The sequence below is a fragment of the Dasypus novemcinctus genome, chromosome 15 (genome assembly GCF_030445035.2).
Source record: "Dasypus novemcinctus isolate mDasNov1 chromosome 15, mDasNov1.1.hap2, whole genome shotgun sequence".
NCBI classification, from domain to species: Eukaryota; Metazoa; Chordata; class Mammalia; order Cingulata; family Dasypodidae; genus Dasypus; species Dasypus novemcinctus.
In genome coordinates this window covers 16,579,223-16,601,607 of record NC_080687.1, presented here as the reverse complement: position 1 = coordinate 16,601,607, position 22,385 = coordinate 16,579,223, and the positions used below count along the sequence as shown (strand labels likewise).

General features: G+C 42.5%; 1 protein-coding gene across 1 annotated transcript in view; it reads left to right on the top strand.

Annotated features, from left to right (window-relative positions):
- Positions 1-22,385, top strand: part of FGF9 (fibroblast growth factor 9) — a 33,977-nt gene that overhangs the window by 6,782 nt on the left and 4,810 nt on the right. Inside the window, exon 2 of the mRNA XM_004467548.5 lies at positions 5,135-5,238. Within this exon, the coding sequence (XP_004467605.1) occupies positions 5,135-5,238 (104 nt within the window). The remainder of the gene's footprint in view (positions 1-5,134; positions 5,239-22,385) is intronic.

Here is a 22,385-nt window from a genome sequence, read left to right as displayed (position 1 = left end):
TGGACCAGGGATGATCTCTGACCTCAACAAAACCCGTGGGGTCCCACGGTCATGTCCTCAGGCAGGACTGTTTTGTGCTGTGGAAGAGAAGAGAGGAATGACACGAGTCACAGACTCAGTGTTTCCCATGCCCTGCTGTCACTACCCATCACTGTACCTTTTGGAGGCTAGGCTGTCCAGGTGGTGTCCACCCAAGAGGAGGGACAGGTTGCCATGCACACATGGTAAGGTCCACAGCCTTCGTGTTCTACACAAGCCCCACTCCCTCCCTTCATGCCCCCCTCTTTCCTTCTTGCCCTTCTCTCCCTTTGATCACTAAACATTGGGGAGTTTCTACACAAAGCCTTCTCCTGGGCGATGGTTGAGTTCACCCCTGTGTTGCACGCTCATGTAAACGGAGGACAGGGGTGGTGGGCTATGCTCCCTGGTACACTCGGAAATGCTGGCTTGGCTCAGGCCCAGGCCCGGAGAGGGAAATCAACCTGGTTGAAGTTCCGTGGTTCCCTGGGGATAAGATAGGTACCTTAAGGCTAAGCTTGTGGGCTGGTTGGGGTGGGGGGGTGTCACCAGCTTGCCAGGTCTCTCTGACCTCACAGCATTCATTGGCTCTCTCCGAGTGTGATGGGATGACTGTGACTCATGCATCTGGGTATTCTGCTTGTCCTTGACCGCTGAGGTGACCGCAGAAAAAGTCTGGACTGTTATTTTTGAAGTCTCTGCTTTTCCAGGGAGCTACAGAGATATGTGTGGTAATATGAAGTGACAAAATCTTTTCTGGTGTTTGGATAGCACCTTGGAGACTTTTCCTGGGTATTTTTTCTTTTGCAAGGCTCCTCGAGCTCCCCTTCTCACAGATGATTGAGCTGCCCATCTTTGGACCCTGAGCAGACCCTGTACATTTCCCTCTCATTGTATTCACCACATGATTACATTTCTCTGTTTATGTATTTGTCCTTACCTCCCACTAGATGGTAAGCTCCTTGAGGGTACAGGGCCTAGGCTAGAGCTTACTCATCTTCATATACTCTACTAATGGGTGTGGTGCTGGGCTTGTGGCGGTCATTCAATAATAGTTTGTTGAATAAATAAATAAGTACGTATGAATTGCAGCTGTCTTGTCAATGCCAGAAGAAGGAAGATAGACATCTTAATGCTTTCATGTCCAAATTGTATAACGATGATGATTAGGTCAACAGCAACAGTATTTTGAGCCCTTAAATCTTTCAAGCACGGTGCTAAGTATTCTAAATAACCTCATTTAATTCTCATAAAGTAATAACTTCTTTGAAGTGTTAGGGCAGGAGCTGATGAATTTCACCTGATTGTTTTAAGTGTCCACTTTTGGACATTTTACAATACATCTTAAGGGCTCTTTGTTACTCCAGGTGACCAAAGTAGTGATGCTGACTTAAAAAAAAAAAAATTTAAAACAGTTGTGGGTATACAGAATAATCATGCATAAAATAGAGGATACCCATACCCCACCTCATCCTCAACGCCTTGCAATAACTTAGGGTTCACTTGGTAGTATAGTTCCATGGATTTTTAAAAAAAGTTTTTATTCTGTTACCATATATACCATCTAACATTTCCCCTTTTAATCATATTCAGATATATATAGTTCAGTGCTCTTAATTGCATTCACAATGTTGTGCTGCCATCACCACCATCCATTACCAAGACATGTCCGTCATTCCCTATAGCAAACTGTCCTTTTTTTTTTTAAAATTATTTATTTATTTATTTTTTTAAATTACATTATGAAAAATATGAGGTCCCATTCAACCCCACCGCCACCGCCCCCGCCCCCCACTCCCCCCACAGCAACATTCTCTCCCATCATGACACATCCATTGCACCTGGTAAGTTCATCTCTGAGCATCACTGCACCCCATAGTCAAAAACTGTCCTTTTAAATTAAGCCTTGACAATGCTGACTTTTTGGTCCTTGGGAACTCGAGGCTGCTGGATGAATGTGCCCCTCCACCCCCCCCTGTGCATTTCTCTGGTAGGGAACGTCACAGGCCCACCCTTGGCTCCACCTGTCCTGGAACCAAGGAGAGCTGGAATGGCTTTCTTGGTGGGGTGGGATCCTGGGGGAAGGCTGGAAGAGGGATGATTTGGCAGTTGAAGCTCAGCCTCTGGTGCTGCTCAAGGCAGAATGTCACTACCAGGAAAAAGACTGTGGGAACTAGGCCTAAGAAAGCTTTTCCCCTCTTTGAATACAGGACATTAGTAGTAGTTTTCTGAACTTGCAGATGAAACTCCATTTAATGAAAGTGCTGAGAATTCGTCACAATTGCAGCTACCCAGAAGCTTCCAGTCTCTAGCACGCAGGAGCATTTGCCAGGCTGCCTTGGGAGTTGATCTTGGTGTGAGGTTAATTTGATGGGAACGTAACTTGGCTCCTGTGTGTCTTTTCTGTCTCCAATATTGAGATGTTTTTTAGGCCTTACTTTAAGATGCATGTGCATAGCCAACTGAAGATTTCTAGTGGTTGATTCAAGCAGACATTCCTATTTCAGAGTGATAAATCCTTTCTTTTAATATTGGCTATTAAATAACCCAGAATTATTAAGTCATAGGTATTGATGACTGAACCAGTTTCAGAACTTACATCCCTTAACAGAAAAAGCTGTGGGCTCTGCATACAGAAATATTTTGAGGAAATGGTCTAGATGCAGGTGTCTACATTCCCAAGTTCTGCATGGCGAGTGAACAGCGCTCGGCCTCTCTGAGCCCGTGCTCTACCTGTGGACCGGGCTCAGTCCAAGAACAAACCTCTCCTTCCCTCCACTACTTTCAGGACTGCCCACTGGGGCTTTGGATTCCGGTTTCACTACTGCATGAAGCCGGTACAGAAATCATAGACACTGAAGGAGTTCCCAGTGGGGGTGGGGGAGGGAAGCAGATTGGCACAGGCACACAATCGTTAAGGACAAGGGCTTCAGAGTCAGATTGCTTGGGGGCAAATTATTTAACCTCAAACCTCACTTCCCCCCCTTTGAGGACTAGGAATTAAGCTGGTATAACGTCAAGGGTTGTTCTAAGAATTAAGTGAGGAGGCCTCTCATTTGGCGCAGACTCCGGCTCAAGTACTCCAGCTCTTACTGTTAGGATGTTGTGCAGACCAGACAAATGGTTCTGGGAAGTCATGTAGATGATGGGCCACCTTGCCTAATGTTCATTGTTGGGTCTCAGAACTGCCTCAGGTCTAGGCAAAATGAAGAGCTCATCAATGTCCTCTTAGAGGATGCAAGGACTTTTAGTTTTATGGTGAAACCTTTCCTCACTGAGCTGGCAAATTACACTGTTCAGACCACAAAAGGGGCAAAATGCTTCCTATATTTCATTCTATAGTGTAGATTGGACATTGACCAACTCCTCCATGTTCTCAGGATAACTAGGACCCATGTGGTGCTGCTTTCTCAGATAGCCAAAAAGCGATTCACATATATGCGACTCCTAATAGTAATAAAATGCCACAATTTTGAACATTTGGAAATGAAATTAATGCCATGATATTAAATGATTGCCTCAAAAACAGAGTGCACCTCATGTGAACTGAATCATGTAGAAATGTTGCCTAATTTATCCTTCCATTTGTTTTGTGAAGTGGGGATAACTAGTAATACGCTGGCTTTTTGAGCTATATCTTTCATGATATACTCATAGATTATCAGATCTAAAACTTAAATTGTAATTTCTCTTTAATTTTTTCCATACACTATTAAAATAAAGAAGTTTGCAGGTCTAGGTAAATATATAGTAAACTATTAGCATATTTGTTACATTTTGTGCTTATAAAATAATTAGGAATACTCTTTCAAAAGAAATATCTCTTCTTTTTATGTAACCTTGGAATGGAGTTTTCTCTTGTGTTCAATCATTAGATTTATGTAGTTCATGTCTCCTATTGATTGCTGCACAGTCTGTTTTGTGAGAGTTGCAAAATTAATTGTTTAAAAAATCCACGTAAGTGCTTTTTTATTAGTCACATGAGACTGACTATAGCACAGTGTTAGCCTTAGTTTTTTCCTAAACTCTTTAAGGTAAGTAAACTTTTAATATTTGAAGATATTTTAAAAATGAGAACTCAGCATTAGCTATGTGTTAATACAAGCTCTACGCAATGTGTAGCACTTTATAACAAAAAATGAGAAAATGGCTGAGCCCAAGTAATGTTAGCATTGTTCTAAATATATTGTGGGGTGATCAGTTTAAAACAATATAGTTAGAGAAGTTGAAGCGGTTGTGTGGCCATAAAATTCTGGATTTATGTCCAATTGAAGTGTTGCTATTCTGGGTGAGCTAAGCAAGAGGAGAAAAGGAAATAAAAGATCAATATTTTTATTTGATTTCAGGATGTAGTTATTCCATGCCTTTTGAAAATCAGGGTGTTTTTGGAACCAGCATTGTCTCCCAGAATGTTATGTTGTCTTAATTGTTTAATAATCTCTCTACGGTTTGGAATAGTATAGCAAAAATCAATACTGAGCATGTGTGTGGGTTTCCAGATGGAGCTCAGTAAAGTTATACAATTGAGGACTGGATAATTTCCTGTATAAACCAATCAAGATTTGAGTTGGCACTTCATGCTTTTTATTTTGAGAGACATAAAACAATTCTCTGAAAAGAATTTTTAACTGATGTATGGCCATATATAAATACTTAATTTCACATTTTTAAAGTAGGAGAAAGTTGTTTTTCTGTTAAATGAAACTCTTCTAGGTTAATTAGAATATATTTATTGATTTGTCATACCACTTCTTAGCCTAATTAACATCTACGTCGATCCTAGCTTTGAGAAAAATATTGTGGTAATATATATACAACGCAAAAGTCTCATTCAGCCCCTTCCAAGTGTACGGCTCAGTGGTATTATTCACATCCACAATACTGTACCACCTGGTTTTTTTGTAAGTCATCATGCCATTAGGTCTCATCTCATTAGTATGCGATTGAATTTAGTTGAAAAGTCAGTTCTTCTAGGCAGTGGCTTTACGATAGAAGACAGTTCTTCAGTGGGAGATGATCAGAGTTGGGAGATGGGCACAGTGTCCTCTTACAAACACCGTGTGATGCTGCGATCCTAATTATGACTTGTTCTCTGCCCCTTGCCGTTGTTTCCCAGGCATTCTGGAATTTATCAGTATAGCAGTGGGCCTGGTCAGCATTCGAGGCGTGGACAGCGGACTCTACCTCGGCATGAACGAGAAGGGCGAACTGTATGGATCGGTAAGTGCTCTGGGAGAGAGACTGCCCACTTGTACGCCCCATGTTTAGTTTAGACTGTATTTTCTCTGCACTAAAAATAGCTAGAAATTAAAGTGAGTCTGTTTGGGAGAAAGAGTTTAAGTCTTTAATTACTTTTTGAAGGGAAACCATTTCGTTTTTACTTAATAGGTATTGGCACTGCATCTCCACTAGACCCAAGTTTATGAGAAAAAGGTTTATTTATATGCCAGACCATCTTCATTATCAAGTAAATAAAAAATTGGCAAGTGTGAAAAATCCCATCTCCTATTGAATGGGAGTTATTTTTGAAATGAATCGAAATGATCTTTTTCCAGCCTTGCCAAGCATGGTAATTAAAATTAGAAATAGACCATGAAGTGAGTTTAAATCCTCTCTCTGAGCTACATAAAATTTTCATTATGTGCGGAGAGGAGGGAGATGGAAATTGTTGTCAGATATTCTTGTATGTGAAGAGCATTGTAATTATTTGCAAGTCCTTGAGTTTCTTGTTCCCCTCTCTTACTGTCCATCTCCGCTGGTTTGTAAGCAGTGTTCATTTGACTGGCCAGGTGCCGGGTGCTATGCCAGGTGCTGGGAGCACAGCAATGAATGAGACAGAGACCCTGCCCCTCATGGGACTTGGGTCTTGTCCAGAGAACTGACTTTGCATATTTGTATCTCTTTACTAAGACTAAGCCTCAGTGCATGGGATATGATAGGAACTTAAACTTCTAAATATGTGAAGATGAATAATTATTAGTTATTAACACACTAAATTGGGGTTTTCACATTAAAACTTGTAAAATTAACCTTTAGTTTTTCATTACAATTATTGGTGGTCAAATGAGAATTTAATCTATATTACTTGAAATATAAGAACTTTGGTTAGAGCCCACAAAAGGTTGAAAATAAAAAGAAGCTTGGAATGAGAATATTTCTGGAGTCCTCAGGTGACTGAAATGAAGAGCATTTTAAGATAGAATCAGGAATTTTTTTCTAGATATACTTGAATTGTTCTATCTATATACTAGTAAAAACATATACGCAAGGACTAAAAGGACTATCAAAGTTTTACTCAAAAACTCCAGATGATAGTAACTCATGGCTGGTGTGATTTGGATATAACACATACCATTTTTAATACAAATATAATTCTTCTGCCTTGGTAAAGTTTTAAACTATAGACTGGTTGGTATAATTATATATTTAAGTCTTTTAAGAAAAGTCCCTCCTTGAAAGCAAAGGTTATTTTAAACGTTTTTAAGTACAGGATTGAGTTTAGTTTTTTAAAAACAGTACTTGATTTAGACAAAGTTTGCTTTCTAAGTAAGTTTTGTCAACATTTTAAATGCAAAGAAGATGAAGAAGATACAAGATGAAGGAGACTTTTACATTTTAAAACTGTAAAGTGATGCTCTCATTTTGTCACAACTTCAGGATTTTTCAGGACTGGATTTGATTAATCCAATCACACTTGAACTCATTAAATGCTTTTTTGGGTATAGAACTGAAATTCTGACTTCTAGTGGATGGAAGGGACTAGTTTATCACAAGAGTCTCCAAACGTTTTTAACAACATACTCCAACCAAAAAAATGTTTTCTTTTTTTTTTAGTATGATCTCAGCATATATGTATTATTTAGAAATTCTATCTATAAAATGTAGTTGAAAAATATTTACAAAACTTGCATTAACGTAAAATTTGAGAAGGATAAAATTAACAAATAAACACAAATAGAGGCCGTACTTTTTATCCCTCTACCCCGTGAACCACCTATGCGGCACACTCGCCACTGACAATCTATCAGATAACATCACTGGCGTGATAAGAGACTTCTGAGATCTTTTGGTTGGCAAGGAGAGCAGATCTAACTTGGCATTCAGCAAAGTTGCCTCTACAACTGCGTCCCCGCCGAGTCTTTTCTCTGCATGAGGATTATTTCCGTGGCTTCCTTACTAGTCTCTTCCTGTCGTGCTGCCTCCTGTCTCTGCCTTCCCCAGTTGGCACCTCAGTGCTGGGAGCAGAGTCACCTGGTGACATGGAGAGGTGGTGTGGAGCTCAAGAACTGCCTTGGTACGTTTTCTGTGAATCCAGACAGCCACGTTTAGGATTTCCTAACACGCAGAATGCATGGTGAGGAATGGACTTATCACCTCACACAACCAGATGACCATCCCACTCCTGAAATCCCAGTGAGGCCAAGGGGAGAAGCCAAGAAAAGCTGCTTGGGAAATGCAGTCCACGTGTGAGGAGTGTCAGCAGGCTTGGGCATTGCCTGAGGAACGTAGACAAGGAACACTTTGCCCTATTGTGATTTCCTTGTGGAAAAATATCTCAAGCTGCTTCTCTGCATCCAGTTTCCCCCATCTCCAATCCATTCTCCACACCAATGGCACAATTACCTTTGGAAACCCAGATATGAGTGTCATTCCTCGGTTCAAATCCCTTCACAGAGAAGCCTTCGAAGGATGATGTCCACATTCTTGGCGTAGCATTCAGTACTTTTCACAAACCACACTGCCTGGCTCTCCTTGGCCGGTGTCATCTCTTGTGACTCTTTCCCCATGTAATTTGAGTCGGTGTGTTTGCTCTTCTCCAAACATGTCATGCAGTCTGGTTTGTACTCGGGGCCAAGTTAGTCCCTCCTTCTGGAATGCTTTTCTCTTCCTTTCTCTGCGTGATGAACTGGCACTCTTTCTTTAAGGTCTGATGATACTATTGCCTCTTCTGCTAAGCCTTCACCAAGCCCTAACTTTAACCCTTATTACTCGAGTCAGCATTACTCATGTTTTCCTCTGGGCCCCCGGAATACTTGGATAATATTTCCATTAGCCCGCAAGTAACTGTATGGTTTATAGTCTGGTCAATTGTATTTCTGTTTTCCATAATGTAGCTCAAGGGCATGGGCCGCATTTTTAGAAAAATGTTGCCTGATGAATAGCAATGGGACTTGCATTTTCATGGGACTGAAATGAATGAAAAACTGTCATTAGTTTATATCCTTCATTAAATATGTAGATTTGGATCTCTGTTTCCCTGCTTGTATGGCCAGGGAATAGTCAGGCCTCTACTTGGAGGAAGAGTCACTGCCTTCCATTCCCATGCTTAATTGGACTGTGTATATGTTGTCCCTGGTGTGTCTGGCCCAGGGGGGAAATGGCTGAAGCTGGAGAAAAAGGTAGTGTAGTGGAAAGAGCATGGGCACAGGAGTCTGGAGACTGAAGCTCTCATTCTGCTTCTGCTGCTCACTAGGTATGGGCTCTCATTTTCCTTATCTGTCAGAGGAAGTGCTTGAGTTAGACGACTGCATGTCGTTTTACCCCCCGCATCTCAAGAAGTCTACATTTGGGATAGTTCAGGCTGTGTTGTTGAGTCTTCTCTGCCTAAATCATGTTCTCTGTGTACACAAAGGGTTCATGCAGCCAGATCTTTCTGCCTCTGATGTACAGAGCTGGGAGGGAAGCTCCCTGGGCGGCCAGGTTTTTTCCCCTCTGGTCTGTATCTAATGCAGATGAGTGGGAGAATGATGATGAGAGGATCCTCACTTCTTGGGGTGGGAATATCACATTTTCCACTTGGTTGAGGGTTGGCAGTGGAATAAGGGGGGACCAAAATATCTCATTTTCATTGTGATGAAACTGAGAGAAGGAAAGAAAAGAAGCAGGCAGTGATCATGCTATTAAATACACTGAAAATTGTAGCATAAAGAATCTTTACCTGTGTTGAAGTTGTGTAGAGCAGAGTAAATTAGAGTGGACAAATTTTATTTCTAAATATTAGAGAAACCTTGAAAAGACTGATCTCAGAATGAAGCAAGGTGAATAGGGATTTGGGGGAAACTGCAGTAACATAAAGTAATTTAATGTGTAAGCATAGTAAAAATTCACTAAAAAATAGGTATTTTGGATTAATTACATCCATTTTTCCCCCTCCAAGTTTACCTTCAGAGTAGATCTAAGAAGCCCGAGGTCTTGGGCTAATACTTCTTCAGAAAAATATATAGGATTCTGACTTCCTATTAGAATGGGAAAATAGGAAAAACTACATTTTTCGACTTTTAGAAGAAATCCTGAATAATTCTAACTCTGAAATGGAGTTTGATTATTGCATTCATGTGCTAATTCATTTACATGCTCATTCATTCATTCCACACATTTATACCTACTATATTCCTGGTACTGTGCTAAATGCATAACAGTGAAACAAATATCTCAAAATCCGGTAGGGGAAATATAAATAATCCAGTGCAATGTGAAATGCATTGTAGTAAAGAAATGCACAAATGTCTTGGTGGCTCAGAGGAGTGAATGTTTAAGTCACCACTTTGGAAGCTGGGGGTAAAATTTAAACTTGAGAGATGAATAGGATTCTCAGAAAAGGAAAGGCAGGCAATTTTGGGCACATAAGCCTTCAAATGTGAAGATCAGAACATCCTCTCTGAACGAAATTTAGAGAGGGTTTTAGGTGACATGCATGCACATATGCATGCATGCATACATGGCCAGAGGACAAATTACATTTGTCGCTTTTGTTTTTATCAAAGAGACCAGAGGTAAGGCTCAGATTGTTACACTTAGGGTCTTAATCTACATATCTGGGTACTAGCAAGATAATTGATCACAATAAATGTCTTATTAAAAAATAATGCTATGAACAGATGGATCTCTTTAAGAAGCTTGTATTTAATGAAAGGTGACTAACCTTTTCATTTAAAAAGTAAGAGTTATTAAAATTGGAATGATATAAAAAGTATAGCAACAGAATCTGCAACAAAGGTGACGCAAAAGAGTATCATGCAGATTGGGAAGTGCAAGTACTTCTGGGTTTATATACTTTTTATAGCACTTTATTTGGTCCAGAATTTTAATTCATGTTGGTTCCTTGACTGGAGATACCTGTAAATATTAAGAGATTTTTATAAAAATTGTCTAACATGACTGTTGGGATGCGCAAGTCCAGATTACATAGGGCAGGCCTCAAGCTGGGAACTCGGATGAAAGTTTTTGATGGATTCCCCAGGAGAGGCTGAAGCAGAGATGAAAATTGTCTCCTCTGACTGCTGTAACCTTCACTTCTCCTTTTAAAGCCTTCAACTGATTGGAAGAGAGTTCTTTCATTGTTGAAGGCAATCTCCTAGGTGGAATCTAGATGTAACCAGCCATAGAAGCAATCAACAAACTGATGATTTAAGTCATGAAATGTCCTCCTGGTAACAGTAAGGCCAGTGCTTGCTTGACCAAAGAACTGGGCACCATCACCTGGCTAAGCTGACACATAAACTTAAACATCACATTATTCTCTCCCACTAGATTAAGTTTTCTGGGGTCAGAGTCTCTGTCTTTATAACCTTTTTGTTTCTTAAAGTACCAGCATGACACTTTCTGTGCAGTTGGCACATAGTAAATGTTTATTGACCTAGTTCTTCAACCGACCATAAACCCCACAATGCACAATCTTACCATGTATTAGTATCGTGCAGTGATAGCACTATTTAAAATGGAGTTGCCAGTTTGTAGAGCCCAGCTGTTTCCATATTAACTATCTCATTTAACTACCAAATCTGAAAACTAGAAAGGTTGAGCAACTTGATCAAAGGTACTGAACTTGTAAATGTCAGCGTGAAGACTCAAACCGAGTTCTTGTAGCCCATATCAGTGCTTTGGAACCCTGTTGTCTTACTGACGGAGGTGCTTGTTAAAATAGAGTTTTACTGGTAGATTTGGTTGTTGTATTTCCAGGGATACAATTCGGCCCATGGTTTATGTGAATCTGTATAATCAGTAGCCAAGTCATGATGCTATTTTGCCTGTGTTTACAATGTGTGTAGACTTTCTTTTAATAAATATGACAGAGCATTTTTGTCTGTTGGGTAAAGGTATGTGAGCCAAAGAAGTTCCTTGCATTATGTTTCCATAGGAGAGTAGAGGGGAGGAACCCTGTAGATCAACTTGTCCCAGAATTGAGTAATATATCAATCCCTTTTAAGGGAAAAAATAAAGTATCCCAGCCTCCTTAAATTCCTTTTATGTTATTTAAATACAAACATAAAGCTAGATACAACTCTTTATAGTCTCCCTCTTACACAACTGTAATTCCAAACATTTATATTATTCAAACTAAGGTGTAAGACAGATAAAATCCAAGTGAACATAGTTGATTGAATGTGATGGATGCTGTGGCAGATTGAGATTATTTATGAATCCCCAAAAGAGGACTGACAGGGTGATACCCTTTGATTGTATTAGATTCAGCTGAGATGTATTTGATTAATTCATGTTAAGGTTAGGGCTTTGATTCAACCATGTCAATAGGGCATAATTCTTGGTTGAGTCCCTGCCCCCTTGGTGTGATAAAAAACGGACACTCAACTCAAAAAGACACATAGGAAGAGCAGGGAACTTGGTCAGTTTTGATACTGGAGCCTTGGGGGGTGATGAGCCATTGGCCTGATTGTTTGCAGCTGAAGTGAACAGCAGCTGAGAAGGCCTGGAAAGAAATGAGCCCTCTGCCAGACTGATAGAGCCCTGAGAGATGAGTCCTGTGCCAGCCTCCAGCTGAGATCCGAAGAAGTTGGGCCCACAGAGCCTTACGAGGAAGAAGGTCTGAGAGCACTCGCCATCTTGCTTCAGCACGTGGCAGCTGAGGTTTGATGAGAAAGCAGCCTTGAGTTGGACTCTCTAGGGCCTTGTAACTGTGAGATTTTACCCCAAATAAATACCCTTTATAAAAGCCAACAGATTTCTGGTACTTTGCATCAGCACTCCTTGGCACACTAATACAGATGCTCTTGTTTGACTGAAAATGACCTCCCTGTGAATATGGCACAGGTTTGCTGGAGCTGAGCTTGCCTGTTCTTCAGAGGACACCATGATCATGCCCCCTACCTCTCTCCTTTACCTGAATGACTGGGAAACCAAATTATGTCAGCTGGCCCTCACTCATTTCAAACTTACCACTTACATCCTAAGCATGTCTTTTGCTTTTCCTATTAGCCCCCGCTGGTTGGAATGGAACTACTTAGTGCCATATAAGCTTTAAATATAAATACCTTCTTGGATGGCGGTGTTTGGCTCTTGGGTATTCATCTGGATAATCTAGAATATGCTTAAAATGGTTCTTTGTTTTTTCATTGCAATGAAAATAGAAAAGTAAAGATTCTATTTTAGTATTATTATTAAGCAGTTTTATTGAGATATATTCACATACCATATGTAAAACATTCTTGTAGAGAATTTGTAACCTCCAGCTTCTGTCTTTGTCTCCCAAGGATCTGCAGGTGCCGGTGTGGAAATACATTATGATAGAGGTGAAGCCCTAGGAAGGAGGGTCACTGATTGGTTGGGGAAGGACCTCTTCCTTGGCACTTACTGGAGGCTTTCCTGTCTCCATTAGGTTTTCTGAGCAACTTTTGAACAAGGAGAATAACCTCGTGTGTTTATGGAACAGGATGCTGTGCCCAGTGGCAAGGCACCCCCAAGCTTGATATTTCGTTATTGTATTGTGTTGGTTCAGATTACTTTGATGGTAGCCGTTCAGACATGTCCTGTATCTGGAGTCTCAAAAGAATGCAGTTCATATAAAGGAAATGAAAAAGGTCATTTGTTTGGTATGCTCTGGAAATGGGTGGTTTTAGATTGATCTTTGGTTAATTGAGCGTCGCCTTATGTTACATCAGTCCATTGACAGTTTTCAAAGAATTCAACAATAGTTCTTTGATGATTGAGCAGGCAGTGCCTCAGAATAGCATCTTCTGCTGTATCATTTGATTTAATCTGTACAGTGTCCTTAGTTTACAGATGGGGCAAGTGACATTTTAGTGGCTTAATGACTTATTTCAAGGTCCAGAGATAGTGACAAATGAGGATTCGAACATAGTTCTGCTGATTCCTCCTTTAGTACTTTCTAGTATGCTACAGAAATCTGTGACTCTTGTGTGACCGTGTTAAGAATGACTTTGATTCTTTGGAGTGAGAAGTGATTTTACTAGAACTAACTACATATTGGTGCAATATTTTATTACTTACTTCACAGACTTTTTTTTCAGTTTTTCATTTTCTTAAAAATTTTTTTGTTTTTCTTGTTTCGTTCTCACAGATATAATTCTGAAGCTTTTTTCTTTTGATTAGCCTAATTTTGATTTAGTTTCATTTGTATCCTTAACATTTATACTGGTGGCCATTAGTTTTTGGAAACATATCTTTTAAAATATTTGCCATCTATTTATCTAATTATTTTTGGTTAAGTTTCTATTTTTTTAGCAAGGAAGGTACATTTAAAACATTTCAGGTTGGTATGGCCAAAAAGTCTTTATCCATCCCTCTGTCTATCTCACTTGTCTGGCATCCCCAATATATTACAGGTTTCATGAGGTGTTTAGTGGGCTCATCAGTATAGCTGTTCACCTAGTCTAGTGCTTGGCACACAGTAGGTAATCCATATTTGTGTAAGACAGAATGCGTACGAACTTTCTCCCTTCCTAGAGGAGTGCTTCCTATTGGAATTCCTTTTCTGTTTTTTTTTTTTTTTTTTTTTAGAGCAGTTGTAGGTTTACAGAGAAATCATGCAGAATTCCCATATACCCTCCTCTCATAGACACAGTTTTCCCTACCATTAACATTTTGCAAGAGTGGTACCTTTGTCACAGCTGAGAAAACAATAGGACTGTAATTATGCTGTGTGCTATGGGGGAGGGGTTTATTTTTGATCATTAATTCCTCTGACTACAAGTTCTCCTTCCTCGGGGACGAGAGGTAGGAAGAGGTGGTTCTGTGTCGCTGGGGGATGCACTCAGGAAGGGTCTTTCTTCAGCCGCAGAGGGCACAGCTTTTACACACCAGCCCAGCTGCTCTCCCTCGCCACCCTCGGCTTCAACTCCTATTCCTCCTGCTGCACACCACGGCGTTTTCTGGCATCTCCCTGCCTCAGCGCTAGGCATAAAGCGTGTTGAGGAAAGCTTGATGGAGTCACTGTGGGAAGCGCTGGGTCAGACCTGTACAGAGCCCTGACTCTACCCCAGTTCTTCAGTGTTCCTGAGCAAACTCTATGAAGGCAGGGACTTGGCTTCTTTGTTTCCCATTGTACTGCCAGCTCCTTGCATATGGTTGGCACTTAAATACTTGAATGAATGAATAAATGAATGAGCTCATTGTCAGTGGGATGCCAAATCACCTGTGTCTTCTTTGTACAAAAAGGGAATCTGGCAGTCCCTGGTTTATGAGCAGCTAATACACGAGCAGGTACCAGGAGCTGGAAGAGTAGACTCACAGACCAGTGGTTTCTGATCTCTGGAAGGCTCTGGGGTAAGGAGCTGGCATAGGCTCCTTTGTGATAAAAAGCGTAAGGGATGGAAAGTGGACTTGGCCTAATGGATGGGGTGTCTGCCTACCACATGGGAGGTCCAGGTTCAAACCCCAGGCCTCCTTGACCCGTGTAGAGCTGGCCCATGTGCAGCGCTGATGTCCCCTGCGTAGGGGAGCCCCATGTGTAAGGAGTGTGCCCTGTTTTAAGGAGAGCCGCCCAGTGTGAAAAAAGTGCAGCCTGCCCAAGAACGGCGCTGCACACACGGAGACCTGACACAGCAAGATGACGCAGCAAAAGGAAACACAGATTCCCGGTGCTGCTGGTAAGGATAGAAGTGGTCACAGAAGAAAACACAGCGAATGGACACAGAGAGCAGACAGCTTGGGGATGGGGGGAGGAGGAGGGAAGAGAAATAAATAAAAAAATCTTAAAAAAATGCATAAGGAGTCTCACACAATAGTAATTGTACTTCTCATCTCAATTGAAAAAAAAACCACATTATGACAAAAACTCCAGTGAATTCACTAACACTTTAAAATGAGTTTGTTACAGAGTAGCCTTTCTAGATGTTTGAAAACTGCTGTGTCTGCTTGGTGGTATTTTACTTAGTTTACTGACAGTGCCTGGTGTGTGAATGAACTCTTGGCTCCCTTACCGTTAACTCCTGCTTTTCCTCGCTGCACACATGAGGAATCCAACTAGTCTGTAAACGGGGCCTGTCAGTCCGGCAGTAGAAAGCAGTGCTGGGGAAAACAGAAGCTGCCTCACAGCCTCTGAGTGCTTCCTGCTGCTTCTGCCTCCTCACCGACCTTCTAACGTCCTTAATTCCATTGGGATCCTCTCCAGGGTTGCCCCCCTTTTCAGAATAGACGGAAGGTGGGGACCATCCTGAGCTAGCCCCTCAATAGAGCCTTGGCTTCTTACATGGTTTTTGAACTGCCAGGTTTCCTGCTTCTCTTCTGAGTTGTCGACAGACCAAAGTACATTCTTCTTCCTGAGTCCTGGGAATGAACACTGCTGGGCAATCTGGTAGGGATTGGGGCTCATGCTGGAAGCACTCTGCCGTCAGTCAGTCTGTCAGCCATACACTCGCCTGCCGTCTCTGACACACTCACGCATGTTCACACACATACTTGCCCCAACACTCGGCTCCCACACTCTCACACCCTTGCTCCCACACCCTCTCACAACACACACTAGTTCACTCAGTCACATGCCCACTCACTTTCTTACACACTCATCCCCTCACACATTCTCACACTCATTCATTCATTCTCAGTCCCTTACTTTTTCTCGCCTTCACAAAGTCGGCAGACACTTGTGGATCACCTCCCACAGCGTAGGTGCTGGAGAGACATACAAATGCACACTGTACTTTGTCTTGTGGGATGGTCTTAGAACTGGCTCGGGAAGAACTTTCACCTTTGTTGGGGAGAAGCATATAAACCAAGAATGATAGTTTGGTGTGATAAATGCTCCCATCGCGGGATACACAAAGGGCTCTGGAACTGGGACGAGGGAGCTTAATTTTCAGGGTAAGGGAGAATGTCAGGACTCTTTACAGAGATGGCTGGAGGAAAACAGGAATGTGTTCTCTGCAGAGAAAAGAGCTGTGGGAAGACAACTTGTGGCAACGTTTGGAAACTGGGTGGCTGCTCGATGTGTTCTGTGCGGGCTGGTTCTGGCATCCTTCCTTTTCTTTCTCCCACCTGCTGCCAGAAGCTTTTTTTTTTTTCCCTTTATTTTCTTTTAAATGTTACATTCAAAAAATATGAGGTCCCCATATAACCCCCCCCCCCCCACCAATATCACCCCTCCCACATCAACAACCTTTTCCATCATTGCGGCACATCCCCTGTACCTGGCGAATACATTCTGGAGCACCGCTGCACCACATGGACAGGGGTCCACATTGGTCCACACTCTCCCCCAGTCCAGCCAGTGGGCCACGACAGGACACGCAACGTCCAGCATCCGTCCCTGCAGCACCACCCAGGACAACTCCAAATCCTGCAAATGCCCCCACACCGTATCTCTTCTTCCCTCTCCCGACCATCAGCAGCCACCGTGGCCACCCTCTCCACATCACTACTACAATTTCTTCCCTTACTAATCACAGTAGTTCCCCAGCGGAACACCAGGAGGGGAAAGGGTCCCACCCTGTCAGCATCATTAGCCGCCCAGGGGACGATGCTGCTGGGTCCTGGCCTGGGAGGTGCCCTCGAGCCTCACCCCAAAAGCCAGCCCCAGCGGGAATGAGGCGGGAGCCCCTGGCCAGCCAGCAGCTTCAGCAGCGCCTGGCTACCTCCCCCCACCCAGGGCCTGCCTGCCCCCCCACCCAGGGCCTGCCACTCCCCCACCCAAGGCCTGCCTCCGCCCCCACCCAGGGCCTGCCTGCCCCCCACCCAGGGCCTGCCTGCCCCCCACCCAGGGCCTGCCACTCCCCCACCCAAGGCCTGCCTCTGCCCCCACCCAGGGCCTGCCTGCCCCCCACCCAGGGCCTGCCTGCCCCCCACCCAGGGCCTGCCACTCCCCCACCCAGGGCCTGCCTCTGCCCCACCCAGGGCCTGCCTGCCTCCCACCCAGGGCCTGCCTGCCCCCCACCCAAGGCCTGCCACCCTCCACCCAGGGCCTGCCACCCCCCTACCCAGGGCCTGCCACCCCCCCCATCCAGGGCCTGCCCCCCACCCAAGGCCTGCCTCCCCCCCGACCCAGGGCCTGCCACCCTCCACCCAGGGCCTGCCTCCCCCCATCCAGGGCCTGCCCCGCCCCCAGGGCCTGCCTCCCCCCCACCCAGGGCCTGCTTCCCCCACACCCAGGGCTAGGGCCTGCCTGGTGCCTGAACAAAAGCATCATCCTGCAGCCTGCTGGCCTGCCGTGCCGGCTGCATCAGCATCGTGACTGACACCCCTGTTGCAGAGGACCCCCCAAGGATTCAAGGGTCACGGTGCTAAGTGGGAGCAACGCGCACAGAGCTGGCTTCTCGCCGCCTCTCTAGAGGTGGTTAAATCCTGACATAAACGGACCTGCTCGCTCTTAATCTCTGTCTCTCTCTTGTAATTCTTCATTGAAATCTCCACTGCAGTTGCTTCTCCTTTGTGATGAGGAGCCCAAAGCTTAATGCAGTATTCTCAGAACAGACTTGCCAAGGTCATGCCAAAGACGTCGCTCTCCCTGTGGTGCACAGCGTGATTGCTTTGCCGTAGCCTGGGTTACTTTTGCCTTTTTTACCTGCCATGTTGTATTATCTCATATAATTTGCTGCCACTCTCAGCCCTAGGTTTCTTTCTACTTTCCTGGCTTGATCTCCCTCCTACTCCTCCCTCTTTCCTTCCCCTCTCTTGGAATTTTCCACATGGATTGCTGTGTTTCAGATCATTTCCTTCCTGGATGTCTTGACTCGGCTTGTCTTCTTTCTCTCGCGCTGTCTGTAAAGTGGATTTTCAGTTGATTGTGTTTTGGTGGAGTATTCCAGTCCCTACTTGTATTCTGTGCCATCTGAACTTGAGATTAAAGCCAGGGGTCGTGGAAGCTCCGGGCTGCAGGTGCCACCTTGACTGCCAACACATTGGGCGACTTTGCCCAGTCTGCTTAAGTGTTCTGAGCCGTGGCTGTGAATCGGGGCTAACGGCGACTCCACAGCGTCGTTGTGAGGATTAAAGTGGTGAATGCCTGTCAAGCAGCTGGCACAGTGCTGGGCTCACTGCAACCACTTACCAAATGGTGATTCCCGTGGCGTGGGATTAGTATGGTTCTGGTGCAGCTTTGTGTGGGATACCCTGAAATGTTGTTTCTTGCAAGTTTGAATTTTGAAATTAAGATCGATGTCAATAGTCTCTGAAAAGAAAAATTTTCCTTCAGATCAAAAGATGACATCCCTCAAATTCTGCTGTAAAATGTTAACCATACAGGTATATTTATCAGGATGAATTTTACATACTTTGTTCTCACATGCAACTCATTGTTAGAGAAATTTCTTTTAGTAGGAATTGATGTGATTATTGGTGAACTCACCAGGTGGTTCTAGCACATGGAATGCCTACCCTTAGAATCATTTTATCGGGGTTAAGGCATTATTTGTCAAAAGGCCCATGGCAGATGTATACAAGTTTGGTATCTTGAAGGAATCAAATGATCTTAGACCTGATAAGGAATAGATGTGGGCTGTTAGCATAGAGAAAGGTCCTGAGAGAGTTAGACACAGTCTGAAAGCAGGACAGGTCACTGTCTAGCGGGTTAGGGCCAATTTATATATGCCGTGGTGGGGGCTGGGAGGGCAGGTTTGGTCCCAGAGAAACCTGGGGCTGACGTAAGGACAGTGGCATCTAGGCATTGGATCCGGGGACCCAAAGGGTATGGGGAATGCCGGAGGCAAAGTTCACCTGCCGAAAATTTTACTCAGGACTTCTCTGTCGGTGTTAGGTGGAGATGCGGGGAGAAGCTTGGGGTGTTTGAAAAAATTCAAGGGTCCTTGAATATATCAATTAATGGCGAGAGAGTCCTGCTATTATTTCTCTTTGGCATTGCATTTTACCTGCCTTTTGTACATGTCCAGCATTCCCCCTACCACGTTGCTGGCATTTGGTTTTCTTACAGGATTTGCTTTTTCTTCCAAGGAAGTTCTCTCAGGGACGTTCGTGATGTAGGGTTTATTGGTCAGGCAGATATTACATTAAAGAGCAATGTTTATTGAGGTCAAAGTTGAGAGAGAGGGGGATTGTAGCAGGCCCCAAAGTGCAAAGAAAGTTGTAGGCAAGATACCTTCAAGGAGCATGAAATCCTTATGGTCTCCCAGGAACAGGAAAGGAGTCATTCTTGTTGTCGTCCCCCCGCCCCCAGGCTGTCTTCTTCCTGTCCTTTTCTCCTTGAAAGAGCAATCCCTTCTCTTGGCTGCTTCTAGAAGCATTAATTCAGTCCGCATTGTGACCCACTTCACCCTCCCCCTCTGCAGTGGACTGATGCAACACATCTTACTTGGGTTCTTTCCCTTTTTTCCACCTTCGTTGCAGTTTCTTTTTCATTTCCTGTTCAATATGTCCTTCCAAAGTTATTGTGGATAACATATTCTATGCTCCACATTTTAGTGTTTGTAAGAGTGGGTTAACAGAATCTGAGTCCCAGAGGGACCTTAGAAATCTCCTAGTTGAATTCCCTCATTTTACAGATAAGGAAACTGAGTCCCAGGAATGTTCATCAACCCACCCATATTTGTCAGAGCCCATGTGCGTATTTGTGTAAGACTGGCACTTTTTGAACTAAGGAAATTCTGTGACTCTTTAAGTCCTTCAGACATTTTCTTTGGGCTTAGACGCACATTATTTTTATCCATCTTCCAGTTTCTCTAATTTTATTTCTGTAAACCGAGTCCTGAATTTAACCCTCTTTGTCTGTTTTTGAAAGTCTTGGGTGCATGTTTGTTTTTTAATCCTCACCCCTGCAATATATCTATCTGATGATATCATGGAAACAGAATAGTTGGACTCAATTGTCTCTCTTTTAGTGCCTTTGTTGAATTCCTGACCTTTCCTTAATTTCACCTCTCAGTGTTTTAGCTTTCCATTTCTCCTCCATTGTCAATCTGAGCTTTCAAGGGCATTCTACCTTTTTTTACAAAGAGTAGCATTTAGTTGGAAGTATTCTCAGCATTTGGATGTCTTTGATGTGCATTTTAGCTGGTCATTGAATGACAATATTACTCTTATCAGATAATAAAGTCCAACAAATGTTACAGGTGATTTTTTTTTTTTAAACCTGGTGTTCCGAGATTGAAAAAGAGATGATGAATTTTTCTGGTTGGCTTGTTTGTGGAAGAATTAAATGTATATTGATTACTCATTAATGCAAGCAAAAATATTTCTTAAAGTGAATGTTGAACTTCTCTAATTTGAATTCTTGAACAAGATATTTTTCCCCTGTGGAAATTTAGCTCTGAAAATGTTTTGAAAGTTGTAAAAATTTAATATGATTTGCTAAACACATAATCATTTTATATTCAACTCTGAAGGAAGGACTCTGATTTGTAAAGGAGGTCAGTCTGTCATATAGTTGTCAGGTCTGTCCTGGACAGCATTATCGGTGCCACAGAGCTGGTGAGTGGGGAGCATGGAATGGTGTGTGTGTGGGCGCGTGCATGTGTGTGTGCACATCTACGTTCACATTGGGACCCCCCAATCTTTGAGTCCTTAAATACTCAAGTGAGCAGTTTATTGGGAGAAGTTTGTTCGTTTGTTTTTAAAGGTGGGATAGGAGTGGGAGAATGTAGGAATTCTTGCTTTTCTATTTAATGAAACAAAATGAATAATTGTCTACCTACTGATTTCATTTTGTTTACATTGACCCAACATAACTGATTCAGTTGTTGCCCCAATCCCAGTGATTATTATGAACAGAAGCATGGCCACCTGGAATAGAGGGTTATTTAAGAGGTGTTGAAAAGCAGGACACAAGGTGAGGCATAGCAAGGGCACAAGGGGGTTGGATGTGAATTGGAGCTTCTAATCAAATAAGAAATAGTGCCCTCTTGCCTGTTCTCTCTGGGTTTGTTGCTTTCTGTCTGGTCGGGACTTCTCCCAAGAGACGGGAGTTAAAAGACCTGGCTTCTTATTAATGGTCCTTTAGTCATGATATTTAATCACCCCCATCCGCGCAACAACTCCCATTAAGGCTTTACTGCTAGATTATTAATGAGGAAGAGTACAGCTGTATGAGTAATCGTGGTTAAGGGAGTTTTAAATACCATGACTGTAATAAACAGCAGATATGAGCATGAGTGATTGCATCAAATCATTAACTTCTAAAATGTGCGGGAACTCTACAATTAAGACAGGGTCTGTATAGCCACTGATCGTGGATTTATGTGTTGTAGTAGTTGATGCAAGTAGTTTAAGCAACTCATTGGGTGATTTGAATAAAGGCAGCTGTTTGGATGGTGTCATTAAAGCACCATACAGATGTTAATATGGAAATCATGCTTTATAAGAGCAACTTGATCTAAGTCTATGTATTTTCGATGAGACCTATTATTGAGTCTCAAATTTTGAAACAGCTTCAATTTCTTTTCCTTTAATGGGCATGGAATTAAATTGGGCATAATGCCCATGTGGACTACACATTATCAAATTTTCCAATATTTCAAATTGGTGTCCACCTCAGTTTGCATCTTATAAACATAGCTAAAGGGTTTCTGGGGTGTACTGTAATTTTCACATAATTATATTTTGTTTTTTGTAGGGTTGGTAAAAGTTTTGATGTTTTAATTTCAGTTTTCCTCATTGCTCAGAATTTGATGATATAAAATGAAAAGAGGTTTCCATTGTTGCTAACATTCACCAGATTTTGTTCCAAAGCATAGACTTTAGTAGACTTTTGAATTAAATCCACATTCTCCACCTAAACCTAGTGATATAATCCAATAGTTCAAAGATAGGTATGCCATAAACAGCTACAGTTAAATAATCTAAAAAAGAAATTAAAACATGGAAATACAATAAAACAAGAATTGATCACTTTATAGTGGAATACTCTATAAACTGTCTGCATTGGAAACATGTGGTGAGTTTTAAAACATCTGAGTTGTATAATTCTAAAGTGTATGAGTTTCTTGAAGGCAGACACTTTTCTTTCTTCTTTGTATATGTGTAATAGTACAGGTTAATATGTTTTTTTGCTGTCCCAACTTGAATCATTTTATTTAGTTCTAAGTTTATAAAAGGCATTTTGGAATACAAATATATAATATATAAATATTCTTCTCAACTAAATATTTTACCACTAAGTACTGAAGTGTGGTCATAAAGAGATTAATTCCGTAAATCTCAGTACTCTTTTTCTAGCTTTCTATTTCCCT